This window comes from Homalodisca vitripennis, chromosome 2 (genome assembly GCF_021130785.1).
Source record: "Homalodisca vitripennis isolate AUS2020 chromosome 2, UT_GWSS_2.1, whole genome shotgun sequence".
Classification (NCBI taxonomy): Eukaryota; Metazoa; Arthropoda; class Insecta; order Hemiptera; family Cicadellidae; genus Homalodisca; species Homalodisca vitripennis.
In genome coordinates, this window is record NC_060208.1 from 56,558,197 (window position 1) to 56,573,526 (window position 15,330).

Sequence of the window (15,330 nt, forward strand, 5' to 3'; positions counted from 1 at the left end):
CGCAATGAGTTTATCTGTTATCGCCATTTTCAATTTTTTCGAAAACAAATAGTGAAATCGAGAAATATTCCGGTTAAAAGTCAATAAGGTGTAAATTTGAATATCAGATGTATGCAGTATAAGGTCAAATTTAGAAAAAACTTGCTAATGGACATAATACAGTGAAATATTAGACTTAGTTTGACTAGGATGTTTTTATACATCACTCAAATAGTATACCGAACTTTAGCACAGCGTAGGGGCAATACTGTGTCTCTCTAAACGCGAAATCGTGGGTTCGATTCTCGGGAAGATCATTAAACATTTCCGAATAGATTTTGACCGTTTCCCTTTAAAAACATTTAGTAGTAAATAAAATGCTTTTGGCTTATAGAGAACCCGAAAGAATAAAGAAATAGTAAGGTCATGAGTTTCCTTTTTGTTTTCGACTTGAACGGTGGGATAGGGCGTACCGTTAATAATGTTCTCCCTGATAATTATGAGCTTGGATTTTTGTATTAATTTACCACTAAATTATATTTTATATTATAGCTAAATTATTTATAACTATATAAACCATCCATTTGAATGGACTGCAACAACTCCACGACTGGCGAAGTAATCCATTTTACTAAGCCAACAGTTTCAGGGGGTTAGATTATTGATTACTGGTCAAATGTCAGCACCATTCTTTATCGTATTCCAACTCTGTATACTTCTTGTATCAAATAGTAATTAAATTATGATTACCTTATATAGAATAACTCAATAGAAGCTCTCATCACTCTTCTTTTATGTAACAAATGAGAGTATAGATTCAATTTCGATACACTAATCCCTCGCCGCTCTTCACGAACATTATTAATTAAGCTGTTGCTGTATAAGTCTATGCGACTAATCGTAATATATACTGTGCCAGCACCACTACGTCTCTAGAGGGCTTCCAAAATAAGAAGATTTGCCCCATGGCGAGTTCAGTATGGTTTGTTTGGTCCCTGACGTCATTTGCTCAACAAGAATCCTAATCAGCGACATCTTAATGTAGGGATAGGCGTGGAACATGGACGCAATATCACCTGAATCACCATTGGTCCACATGTGAGACTAGGTTTCAGAGGAAGGAGCCCTACCAAGGGTAATCCGTCTATAAAAAACTGGACTATCCGCCGTAAAAATCTTACAACTCTCTAAAAACACTGCCCCTACAATTAAAACAAACTGATCTTAAATAAGAAATATATTTGCAAGTGCAAGTACGTCGAAATTAAAGAAAAACAGGAAAATCTTTTATCAATAATCAAAATGAAGAAGCAGATGAGAAGATTCACAAATATCTCTTGAAATGCCACCTTCAGATTGGGATCCATCAGCTTTGAATCCAGATCACCCTATAGAACAGTTTTTAAACATAATTGTGTCTAACATTTCTGATCCTTCATTTGCAGATACTTTACCAAAAAACAATAATTTAACAAAACTGCAGCAAAAAGCTATAAATTCTTTAAAAAAATAACAAGGACATAATAATACTTCCTGCTGAAAAGGGCGATGTAACTGTAATAATGAATATAAAGGATTATATTGCTGAAGCAGAAAGACAACTGAGTGACAAAACTACTTATACAATTTTAAATAGAGATCTTAATGAAGAATTTTGTTCAAAAATATCTAATTACGTAAAGAATAATGCCTTACAAGAAAACTTAAGTGATCATGCCTTTAATTTACTAATAAAATAAATTTCAAAAAACACCAACATTCTACATATTGCCAAAAATCCACAAGAAGGTTTCAAATCCACCAGGAAGACCATTGTAGCTTCAATATATTCTTCTCTAACTGAGAGAATTTCTTCATTTGTTGATGACCATTTAAAAGAATTTGTCACTAATCTTCCTTCTTTCGTGAAAAATAGTAATGATTTTTTTGCACCTTGTGAAAAGTGTAGCTCAACTTCTTCCTGAAAATACTATATTAGTATCAATAATTGTACACAAATATTAAACACAAACAAGGAATTCATTCTGTCAAATACTACTTAAACAAACGTCCCAAAAATACACTACCTTCGTCAGATTTTCTTTTAACATTAATAAATTTCATTCTAAAATATGAATTGCTTCAGGTTTATAAATAACTTTTATCCACAGCAAAAAGGGACAGCCATGGGAACAAGAATGGCTCCTTCTTGTGCTAATCTTGTGGTGGGCAAGCTTGAACATGATTCTGTAGAAAACAACCATACAAACCCATATTTTAGAAACGTTACATTGACGATATCTTCATGATATGGACATATAGTAATGAACAATTACAAAGTTTTTTGCAATCACTGAACACTTTCTGCAACTTAAAGTTTACGTGGGAGAATGATATCTGATTCAATTGTGAGTTTCCTGGATATGGATATTTTTATTGAAAATCAGAAGTTGAAAACTAAAATCAATATAAAAACACCAACACATTTCAATACCTACATTATGACAGTTGTCATCCGCCCCATGTCAAAAACGCCATTCCAAATAGTTTAGCTAAAAGATCCCAAAATTTATGCAGTGAAAAATATCACTTAGAACAATATATTGCTAATTTATTATCAGCATTTTCCAAAAGGGGTTATCCTCGCAAACTTTTAAACAACAAACTGAATACTAAATCACTATCAATTGAAACAAATAAATCTAAATTTGACAATAATGATCCAAAGTTTTTAATAAAATACCACCCAGGACTTTATAAAATTTACAATATACAGCATACAGCAATAATAATTATAATTAGCATGCAGTTTATTGGACAGCTCTGCTTCAACTAAAAACATTTTGAAATACATTCCAAAAATAAGATTTAGAAAACCACCGGTTTTGAAAGATAGTTTAGTACATCACAAATTACCTAAGCACAAAGACCAAGAAAACGTGACAGTTGGATCACATCCATGCAATAAACCCAGGTGTTTAGTATACAACATGTGCTCTACTTTAAAAACATTTACAAGTTCTACACAAGAATCGTACAATATATTTGAAAACTTATTATGTGAATAAAAAATATTGTTTATAAAATTCAGTGCAAGTTATGCCCTAAATACTATATTGGCTCAACAATAAATTCTCTTAGAACGAGGATGACAGGGCAAAGGTATGCATATAAACATAAAAAGACAGAGCAACCTGTAGTGGCACATGGCTTAAAACATAATTTAAATTTTAAAGAAACATATTCAGTGAAACCAATTATAAAAATATCAGAAAATTTAAGTACAAACCGTCATGGAACCATGGAACAAGCCCATCAACTCGTCACCAAATCAAAATTTCCAAATGGATTAAACTTAAGGTAACTTAGTCAACAAAGTGAATTTATAAAATCAAATCATATGTTTACCATTCTACGTAATTCATTTTTCATTTTCTGTGTTGATTTTTATGTTTATTTTGTTCTTATAGCTCTATTTGAGCTACACACACACACACATTCAATAATTTCTAAGAAGAATTATTGAACAGAATTTTAAACGCTTGTGAACGACTGAGGTGGTATCAAAAAAGCTACACGTGGTTTCGTTAGACACACTAGACTGAGCATAAATTATTAAGTAAATCTTGAACACCATGTATAAGGTATGAAATTTGGAATAACAGATTGGCAAATATCAGCTATTAAAATGTTTTGTTTTTGCGGAGCACTTTCATTTAATAAACGAATATTGCATTTTCTATCTTATTTTTCATACGTGTTGATTTAATTAAGCATTAGTTTTTTAAACCTTGTGTTTTTTTTATTATCAGCCTATTTTACATTTTTCTCTTCGGAATTAAATTATCTAAAAGTTTTGGTTAAAACATTTGCGTGTTTATTACCCATTCAATGAAGTTAATTTACTTCAAATCTAAAGAAAGCATGTTTATCGAGACCGAATTTTACATATTTTGTCTGATATCTCAGAAATAGGTGGTCTTACAGCCCTTACAGGTCTGGGACGTATTTTATTCAATTTTTTAGTTCATTCTACAAAAGAATTTAACAACTATCTTTACGCCACAAACACATCAGTTTCGCTTTATTTCCGTACTTTCTTAGAAAATCGGGCGAAATCTTTCGCTAGCCGTAGTTCGCTAACAAAACGTTTCCGGATATAAGTTTATATGAACTTTTTTTCATTATTGTGATGAGAGGAAACCACCTGTTAAATTGGTCCGGTTACTTGTGGGACACTCTTTATATATCGGTACACTCTACACCTTAAATCGTATCGATTCCGAAATTTTTTCGTCTTATTTCATTGTAATTTTAGATGCTAAAACCTTAGCTTGGTCTTTGTTTAGTAGAAATAGTGAAAATGCGTATATACAGTGCAATATTCTGATGTTTTCATATGTCCTGTCATCCAGGAATTCCACTTTTAGCTGAATATCTTCACGTAAAATATTCAACACATTGCATTCACACAAGGAATTTCGTGGTGACAGAAAGTGTGTTTATTTTGCGTGTTCTCTGACATTGCTTTTTCTGTTTACTTTTACGTTGTTTTTAAATAATATTTCTATACATCAATGTTAACTTCGAATATTTCTCAAATGAATTGTGGTTTGAAGGCTTACAATATTTAAGAATAATAAATTGTGAAGAGGTAGATGACAATTTATTGCATGATAGACATAACACCTGTGACATAATATGGCCAACTGATAGTTATAATGGACGCTGTATGATGTTTATGGTAGCAAATGGTCAAACTAAATATGACACTAATTTATCTGTTCTATCGCAGATGTCTGTTATGTTTGTAAACGGTTCATCACAAATTAAGACAGCAAGTAATAAAGTCAGTTTAGGTTAGCGAAACCACCCAGACAATAGTATTAATGTCGCGGTACAAAATAAAAATGGTAAAAAGGATTTACAAACACCGATTGTACGATAGGAACAATCGCAGACAGTACCAAGTTATAATAGATGGTGAAGACCTAAGTAGGATCATCTTATCAATATTGGTAAAATTTTAGGGCTTCATCGTAATAAAATTAACTCTATTACTCAAACAGGAAACAAGCTGATGGTTGAGGAAAAACGGGCACGGCACATATTCTTTTATTAACTCTCCGCATCTTGCTAAATACAGCATCTTTATCCCCACAAATAGAATAGAGGTGATGATAGTAAAGGTTGAACCCGATGATATTTATGATATTTTACAGAAGGCAGAAAATCCTATTCCGATTAGTGATGTTTTTCGACTTACAAAGAAGACGCATACAAAATACAATTGCGTTAAAATTGAAGTAAATTACCGCAAAGCAATAAAATTAAACTACTTGCTTTTATCTATATATGCTTATTTTATATATATATATATATATATATATATATATATATATATATATATATATTAGTATCAATCGGTATACATCCTTTTTTCGATGCACTTCAGTTGCTTAAAGTTGGTCAGACAGGATTGAGGTGCTCAAAACCCAGAATTTGAAAGATATGTACTGAAAAATATCACTATATTCAGTGCAAAGAGCCGCGATTACATTGTAAAAGAAAATACGATTCTGATGATAGATCATGTCTTGATTTACGAGACAGTACAGTATCGAGGAAAGAATGTCAGATTTGAACGGAAGCTACATAACTGCAAGTAATTACTACACCAAATCATACATAATGTAAGGTTTATTTTGTTTAGATTAAGGTTGTGAAATATTATTATGAGCAAGGGCTGTTGTGAGAGGATTTAAATAATAGGTTCGATTGGCAATTCAACACCCTCAAATGAACCAACACATATTTTATTTGTAATAGCATCTCATTATATTGATTAAAATTTTAAATAACAATGGATATCATCAACCGACATATTGAACACAAACTTTGATACCAATTATGTTTAATATTAAATTATTCATTACAATTTATGTTTAATTTATTTAACTATAACATTTATTAGTAAATTTTGTAGTGTTGCAATAAATATGTGTTCATGAACTAACGTGAGAAAACTTTCTTTTACAATATTTAAACATTTACATAAATTTACATGATTAAAACAAATGAGTTACTTTTCCAAATTGAGAACATTTAAATAAAATATATATGGAATAGGAAAATATTAATTTCAAGATTAAACTATTCATTTGATTTCTACACATTATAATCATTTCTTTTCATTACTTTAGGTACAGGTACCTTTGAATTGTAAATTAAACGTACTAAAATGATTAATGAACCCTGATATATAATACTACGTTCCTAAAATTAAATACAAGATTTTCTTAACTTACATTTTGTTTGCACTTGACACTATTGTTACAGTTTTGATTTGAAAAGTTAATAGTTCATATTTTTTTATGTTTGTTTGTAAAAGATTAATAAAAAAAAAACACACACACACACACAGGAATCCATACAAGAAGATGAACATACACCCATGCAATTTTGATAACTTACAATAAACATATATAAATCAATAGATTTTAAAATTAAGAAAAACTAGCAACCTATTTTAGAGTTAAAATTAACATAAAACAAATTATCATACATATAAGATAGAAATACATAAACTATTGTAAAATTGAATCATCAGATAAAAAAAATAATTTCTTTAGACCAAATACCACAGAATACATTAAATCTTAATATCAAGGAGATTGTTATGCAAAGTAAGTTTACAACACCTGGAGTTATAAAGTGAATTTAGATCAGCTGGTGACTTTACAATAATGGAATTATTATTCTTTTGAATGATGGCATAATAGGATACTGAGAAGAAGCATTTCTCATCAAAGTTAATAAACATTTGAGTTATTAAATACAGTAATACTTTTATTATTTGTATTAAATTGGTGAATCTCGATTTTTGAATCCAAGAACAGAAAAGACATTTAATAGATGATGAACACTTGAATATTGGATGACAACCAGAACTCTCAGATCTGCAAAGATTACTACTACCAATATTAAATCTACACTAAGCTGACAAGGGTGATTGGAAGATGAATAAGTGTCAGTGGAACATACAAAGTAAAACTGGATTTGAATTCAAGTAAGATCTACCCAATTTATGATTCCAAATTTTTCAAAATTTAAACCTATTTTTGTATAAATTGAAATTTAACATGTACCACAATTTTTCCTATATTGGATATAATTTTCTTTATGTGCCCATGGCAGTATAATCCACGAAACCCTGTATGTGACAAACAAACTCAATAGCAATTATTGTAAATCAAACGTTTATTTACTGTATTTATATCAATAGCTAGTTAAGCAAGGGCAAAGAACTGGTTAATAAATAAATAAAGCAAAAAGAAAAATGTAACACTATTACGCCTAAAAGATTTATGCCCACACACCAAAACAAGCACTGGCACTCCCGAACGTGGCTTTTCGAATCAACTCCTCGACTTCCTGCCTCTCCCTCGTTGTTCCTGATTTCTGATGTTGCCCCCGCCAGCTCTCCTGACCACGCCTATGCCAAATCTCTCCATCATAATAATTGGTGAGTACCAATCTTTCATATCAGCATAGCTGTCCCTTAAATCGTCGCATGATTTTTAGAAATAAGCATTTCCTGTTTGTTCATAATCGGTTTTTGGGCGGATGTGCGTATCCACTTACATCCGGAGGATGTTTGTTTCGAATTGTAATACAAGACTTCCTTTCCAGCAACTATCTGTACATTGATTCTACGAATTTTGTTATACTAATAATTACGGTACGTATTAGAACCAGTATTGATTACATAACAAACCAATAATCACTCAGTTTTTGTTTAGAAAACATATTTAATACGTTGAATGTTATTTACAATGAAGAGAAAGTAGTTACATGTGATTCATCTTTAAGAACAACAACCATCGAAACAGAACTCATTGGTATACGGAAAACACTCCATGATTTGCTAAGTGATGCTGTGTTCAAAACAAAATATAGTAAGTGAGTGCAAACAGTCATATGTATACCATGTAATACATGGTGCAAAGGACAATCTGAGTAATCAAACTTAGATTATTAACGTGTTTTTGTGATGATGGGGAAAATGCTAATGCACCGTCAGCGGATTCCGCTAGCTGAGTGAGACTCGCAGCCATTATAATCCCACTAGCCCAGGCATCGCTCCCTCTCGTGACTGCTTTCCGCATTACTTTAAGAGAGTGACTACTTAAGCCAACACAGGGCTCCTATAGTACAGGGAAAAACTAAGGCTGTATTATCTTTCATCTAATTTCTAGGTTTTCAGCACCCCCTCTACATAGTATTCAAAGTCTGTCTGTCAGAGACCATTTTCGGAAAAATGAAATTCAGTGAGAGATTGACCGATGCAATCTCGAGTCACCCTCTTTCGTTTGCTCCGCATCCCCAGAAGGACACTCCGAGCATCTTAAGCAGGCACGCTAGAAAGTTGCTAAGTATATGGACACGGAGTCTGTATATTGCAACCCAGTCAACTAGAGTCACCGTTGTTCATATCCTACCTTAACTCGTTCTACTTATCGACTTGTTCCTGATGATTGCACGCTTCCAAATCCGTGTCACTGTACAGAATTTGTGTTAAAATCACCGTCGCCAATTGAATTTCCGAGGGGGCAAAGTACATCCTCCAAATTGTTCAGATCCTGGAAATCGACCAAACTTTCATTGTGTGTGAAATAACAGCTGATGAATGTGACCTCATCACTACTTACCCAAACAAAGCCCCGACATGTACATGTTTGGTATTCAGATTGCAGCGGCGCCAAGGGTATCACAGAGCCACTACGGCCAGTCCCTCACAGCACTGCTCGCTTATTATAACTATGTTGATTTTGTGAACGAGATGCGAGAGGAGGTCGTCCGCAACTCTACTTCGGTGGCAATTTCCTTGGGGGATTTTTACTGGCCTTCTCCAGAGTCTGTCAGAAGACAGAACAGGCCCTCGTGCTATGAAGATGTTTCAGTTTTTCGGGGGATGCGTTCAGCCTCATGCACAGTTGACTCTGGGCTCCCGACTTACACTCGTTACACCTGTGATTCGTATCCCCTTACTTAAAACACATGACATGATTCTTTCTGTCCGCATGAAATTGGCCTAAACCGATACACCGGAAGCATTTCGTCACTGCCAGCCTCCGACGGATCCTACAATAGACCCAACCGACTTTTATCCGGGCAGTTATCAGAAGCCTGCTGGCCGCACGTTCCGTTTGGTGCACTATGAGCAGTCTCTGCTTCCGCCCTCAAAGTCTGGGTCATGGAGACTCATGCTCCCCAAGTCAATTCCTAGATAGACATGTTTACTGAAGCTTTAAACTAATTAGGTAATGTATTGGATAATTATGACACAGCTAGAGAAAATATTAAGAATGGTGCAAGGAAATGCATAGTTACTGGCTGCGAAGTGGGCTGATTTCGAACATTACTTACGAAATGTTGCATTAAATCAGGAAACTTGGTTTAAAGCAATAAAATATAATTATTGTATAGGCAATACAGAGGTGATGGATATAGTGGATTATCATTCTTTATAAATAATTCAGTCGGCTGTTTTCGTAAAGGCAGAGGTTGTCAAGACCATGTAGTTATTCTCCACAGAAGATATCATAGCTATAAGTAGGAATAAAACTGTAATCGCTGCGTCGCTTGATCTTAAAAAAAAAATCATATGACAATGTACACATTCCTACTCTTTTATGAAAATTATATACTATGAATATTTCAGCTATTTGTATTACATATCTGTCATTCTAGCTGACGGAATAAATAGTGGTTCTCAAAATAAGTATGAAGGAAATATAACGAGTTCCTTCTAGAGGAAGAAGCCAGTGTAATCAGCCCATTATTACTGTATCCATACATGCAGATATTAAAGAGTTAATGATTGGAAGAACAAAGTCTCTTCAGTATGCAAATGAAATTTTAATATATGCTTCTCACTGAGTGAATATAAAAGCGTGTGAACTGCTACAAGACAGTTTGAGGAATGTCAGCAGGTATCGCTCAAAGGAGCTAAGTTTAGTATTTAATCCTATAAACTTTAAAGTAATAGTATTATCAGAAAAAGGGGAATGGAAACCTTCATAATGTATGATTAAATATTGCCAGTCTTGGATAGTCACAGGGTTTCAGATATACTTTGACAATAAATTCAAGTTTTTCTCATATAGAACAAGTATCTAGTTGATAAATACAAGAAAGACTTAAATATTCTGAAATCGTTAGCTTATAGAGTTAAGGGAGTACACTCAAAGTTTCGATTCAAAACATACACAACACTAAGAAGATCAAAGATAGAGTACTGTAGTTTTATATACGATGACTTAATAAGAAGCATGAGCAAATGATCGATATGATACAGAATTCTGTATTGCGGTTTTGTAATGGAGCCTTGAAAACTACACCCATATCAACAATGTACATGAGGCTGCGATGTCACCTCTAAGTTTGAGCAAGGCATCTTTACTTATATATACTTATATATTTATTTATTTATGTATATGGATATAAATGTTTTAAAATACAATTTTTCCTAACAAATTATTTTTAAATAAATAAAGTGAAAAGATGTGACTACTAAATTGTGTTTAAATTTGAAGGTTTATGGTTTCATGGTATAAATACCAAGCCACAAAAACAACTCGCTGAAAGCAAATAAAACAAAAATAACCTTGTTACAGTTGGTTTTAACCTGTCTGTCGTTTATAGTTTTAAAACAGATCTCATCCTGTATTATATATTTATAATTTTATTCATAATTTGCTGTATATTAGGTTCGAATAGTTATCTTGTGTCTAGTAGGTTAGTGACAATTTCTATAGAAAATGACCATAATTACAGTTCCTGGCAAAAACAAAAAAGTAAGTATACCTTTAAGTTAAACAATATAGAGTTCAACAGTTAGCCTAGGTCTTTATTTAATATTTAGTAAAATAACATTATTTGTTATCAATTAGGGTGATTTAAGTCAATGAAGCTTAGACATGAGGTAATGGTTTACTTTAGCCACTTCACAATGTTTGTTGTTTTTTCAATAGGAAAATACTTAATTAAATTTAAAAACACAACAGATAACAGGTAGGGTACGATAAGCGGACCCGGTTTTTATATCGAAATTGGTAAACGATGTTACGTAATCATAACCATCGATATAATCAATTGAGGTAATTATGTTATAAACGGCCGGAGCGGCAAAATACGAGTTTTGCGTTATTAACTTATTGGAATCGTCCTATAGAACAAAAAAAATATAAGGTTTTATGGGGTGGAAATGAGAAATAACGAAGTTCTAGAACATAAAAAATGGAACAACTGTTCACGCGCAGAGTAATATTGAGTAATATTCTTACGTTTGACCTACTTCTGCTTTCTCCTGATTTTGTCTGTTTCTCTTCCTTTTTTGTAGCTTGTATTTCATCCATCTCTAACTTTTCTCTTGACCACTTCATTCTGTTATTTGTTAGTGCCATTAACTGAAAGAAAATAAATGATCAAGTACTATTTAATAAGCACCTATGAAGTAGTTATAGTCAATAAATAGGTAAAATTGAAATATTCAATTAAATTTATTGAAATAAATGAATAACCATTTATAAAGCAACTAAGTAAATAACTGCTAACAACTTTAAAAGGTTTTTATTTTCCTCAAATGTAACACACTGATCAAGGCTAGATAGATCTGTAGAAAAGCAATCATACGACTTTGTAACAAAAAATCACCCAGTGATAACTTAGGTGAAACTAAATTACTGAACATCATACAATGGTGTAAGAGTTATAAAAATCCTTCGTATAAACTAAAAATCTGTTTTATATCAAATTAAAATTAGCCTAAATTAAATCTCTATTGTGACAGTTTAGTTATAAAATGTGTTTTTATTTTATAATATGGTATTAATTGTAAATTTCTAGATTGGGCACTTAAGCCTGTCTTGCTCTTCTATGTAGATCTTGAACATCTTAGTTAAACATTTGCTTAACCTTACTTCTGCAAATGTTTATTTACTAAATATTTATAGCTTTTATACTACACAAACTTTTGTATGTTTTATGTAACAGGTGTTACAATTTGACATGGACTAACTTAATGCAGATTTTGAACAAAAGGAATAATATCTCTGATCTTTGGATAGATATTTTACAATTTGATTTCAATCCAACTAATGACATCAACAATAGCAGCAATCAGCTGGTCCTAAGCTAAAAATGTAGGTTGGTTAATCATGATTAAAAATTACCCAACTTCCCCTAAACAAACATCAGTTAGAAATGTGAATAAAACTTACAAAATATATATTTCCAGAGATTAGTAATTTATATAATTTTCTTGTTTTAGTTGATTTAATTTTTTGTTGCTCAGACTCAGTTTAGCATGGAATTCTTGTAATGTTTTTTTAATCTAAGAATTATATTTAAATTTTTACTATACAGTTTATATTTACCACCTAGGATATTTTTGAATAATTTATGTCATTTCATGTGCACTAATTTTACAAGGATCAATCAAGAGAATTTAGACTTGGCTTTGGTTGCTGGAATAAGTGGGATAACTTAGTTTTAGATTTTGGAAATTCTCATTATGATCTTGAAAAATTTAATTTACAAAGCAAAGTATTTATCTTTTGTTCTGTTTTGTTAACCTAATTTTTATTAATTGTTTTACCGTCGTAAAATGTTATTGATGTGATAATTTTACAGATATTCTTGTACCAACAATGGGATTAGATTATGGGAATTAGCTACATATTATTTTCATTTTAGTGAAATCATTACTAATCTTGTATTTGTTCCCCAGCAAATATTGGACCGAGGCACATCGCTGCCCTCAGATGACTACGATGATTGGGAATCTCGGTACATGATGAGAACCGACTTTGATGACTTTGGAGATAAACACAACGAAATGTAAGTGACGGAGTATTTTTCTCTGTAGTTATCAACTTTCACGTAGCATCGTTAAAATATAACCCAATGTCGGAACTGTACCTTACAAATGAATTTTCAAACTTCTAATACCACAGGGTTACAGTATTATTAACCCTTTAAATTGTAGTTAAAAACTTTGCAAATGACAGACAGATTTCGGTCTCCTCAGTGGTGAGTTTAATCAATTTCTCTATAGAATACATATATCAGACAAAACACTCTTAATGTTGTTTACTGTTATAATTGGAGTTAGGTGAAATATATAAATATAATAAAAAGTCTGATTTTTAGAAATAAATAAAAAAAGAGTTGAGATAGTTTATACTCTTGTTGTTTTTAGCTTTTTTAAAATTAAAAATCTAAAGCATTTTAAACAATTGTTTTAAAGGTTCAAGATGTACAACAGATTTTTAATTTCTTAGTAATCATAAAAACCGTGGATTTGTTTAATGCTTTTTATATTTTTTTTGCTATGAAACAGCAATTTTCTTGTTTCTTAAAATGACACTGTTTACAATATCTAAGATAAAAGTAAGAATAAATTCTATAAAAATACAATTAAAATCACTTTTGTATAACCAATGTAAAGTACTATAAGAAAGTACGATTCTTTAAATTTATTATTTTTTAGAAATTTAGAAAAATTTTATCAAGTACTGAAAATGCCATTACATTTCTATAACATTTTTATAAATATATTTTTATATTTATTTTTTAATATCACCAATTAAATTATAAGAAAACCTCATAATTTTCCTACAACTTATTGGCAGCAAACAATGATAAAGAACTCGTTGTGAATTTAGTTAAAACTAAAATCTATTTGTGCTTGTCATATTTTATTAAATTTATTAAAAACATTTAATAAATAGGATGTACTAAAAAATTAATTTCTTTTATTGCATAAAATAAATTTGTGAGTTAACATTATATTTATTTACAACTAATTCAATTACAAAGAAACAATAAAGGCACTTCTCTGTTTAAAGTTTGTTATTGACGATGAAAGGTTTGAAAGGATAACAGGATTTCGGACATTTTCCATCTTTATACGTTACAAAAAAAAATATAACACAACGTTTCGAGGATCTATTCTCTTCGTCAGGTGGGTTAGGTATTAATAGGCCTACATATAAAAATAAAGAATAGAAAGATGAAAAGAAGGGAAAGAAAAGGCTTCAAACTTACCCAATAACTGCTTAGAGTCCAGTCCAGGGGTTGTAACTACACAGAATGCAAGTCCCGAGCACAAGTCACGAGTACAAGAATCACATTCACACCAACAAAGGCGAAAGTGGGATACAAACAAGAATATCGATGTTGGCTCTTTCATCGGCACCGCGTCGTGTCATCTGAAACAATGGGACAGGAACGCGATGGTCAGAAGGGGAAGGGGTAAAGGCAAGCCTCTTGTTATTCCTTATAATAAAATGTAAACAAGATTGTTTAATTTTCATGAAATAACCGTTAAACTGAATAATATACATAATTCTTAATGAAAGATAAAGAAAAAGGTTAACAATGTAAAAGAGAAATTAAAATGAACAAAAACACACTGTCTGACCTCACACACACCACAAGCAGCACCAACTGTCACCCCCACAGTCCCTCCAGCAGGAAGTTCCTAACCCTTGTCCAGAAGCACACACTAGCCTCAATACTTCTTATATCATCTGGGAGAGCATTCCAAAAGCTCCAAGCCAGAACAGTAGATGACCTATTAAAAATGGTTTATTTATGAATTGAAATTGATAGTGAAGTACAATTCTCCTTCTGGTAGGTTGTTTACTAAAGTGTGTAGTTCACTATAAAATCAAAGTGATCGGAGAAATAAATAGGAGTTTTAGTTTTAAAATTTAATGTAGAATGGAAAGAATGTGTAATTGGTGTACTTTTTGAAGTTTTACTCCAGAAAACACTGTGAAAAGTGCACGTGACGTCAGATAAAAAAAAATCTAATAAAGTAATTCTGAGCATGCTATGGTCTGTCCAGTTGCACAACAGTCAACGGATTATTATGACATCACAGTAGTTAAAATGTGGAAATATAAGTGTTTTAATCAACATCACCTTAATGGTAAATGGTACATAAAAAGAAAACTTTAAACTATAGATGCTAGCAAAAACTTTGTTGCATATTATCATAACATGGTCAGCTTTAAGGTTGTATTCATAGTTAGTCCAAGATTTCTACTGTAATAGGCAGTGTGATTTGCAATGTATATTTTTAAAAAAACATAGAGGTATATTATCGGCCCCGACTGCGTTGCTGGTCATCCTCGAAAAAGCATCCAGTACGTAAATTTGATAACCATATCATTCTCATTATTGGTGACAGTAACCTCATCCCAGGGCAGAGCAGCAGCATCAGCAAGAAGAGCAGCATGATGTATGTTTCTGTATTCTTGATAAATGATGAGTTTTGGCACACATTTTGGAGTTTATAGG

General features: G+C 31.9%; 1 protein-coding gene and 1 long non-coding RNA gene across 4 annotated transcripts in view; one reads left to right on the top strand and one right to left on the bottom strand.

Annotated features, from left to right (window-relative positions):
• The window catches only part of LOC124354001 (5'-3' exonuclease PLD3-like), a 66,707-nt gene that overhangs the window by 15,042 nt on the left and 36,335 nt on the right, over window positions 1-15,330 (top strand). For 2 of the 3 annotated variants that reach the window (XR_006921650.1, XM_046804112.1), the window contains exon 2: window positions 12,752-12,861. Coding sequence is in view for 2 of the 3 variants with exons in the window: in XM_046804112.1 (XP_046660068.1) it covers window positions 12,752-12,861 (110 nt within the window). In the remaining variant the exon portion in view is untranslated. Of the gene's footprint in view, window positions 1-10,628; window positions 10,818-12,751; window positions 12,862-15,330 lie in introns of those variants that run through there. The other variant, XM_046804113.1, reaches the window with a different exon arrangement.
• LOC124354002 lies at window positions 1,689-14,588 on the bottom strand. The gene is made up of 3 exons (XR_006921651.1): window positions 14,071-14,588; window positions 11,318-11,429; window positions 1,689-1,939 (listed from the first exon to the last, which is right to left on the bottom strand). It is a non-coding gene; the product is annotated as an uncharacterized LOC124354002 (long non-coding RNA).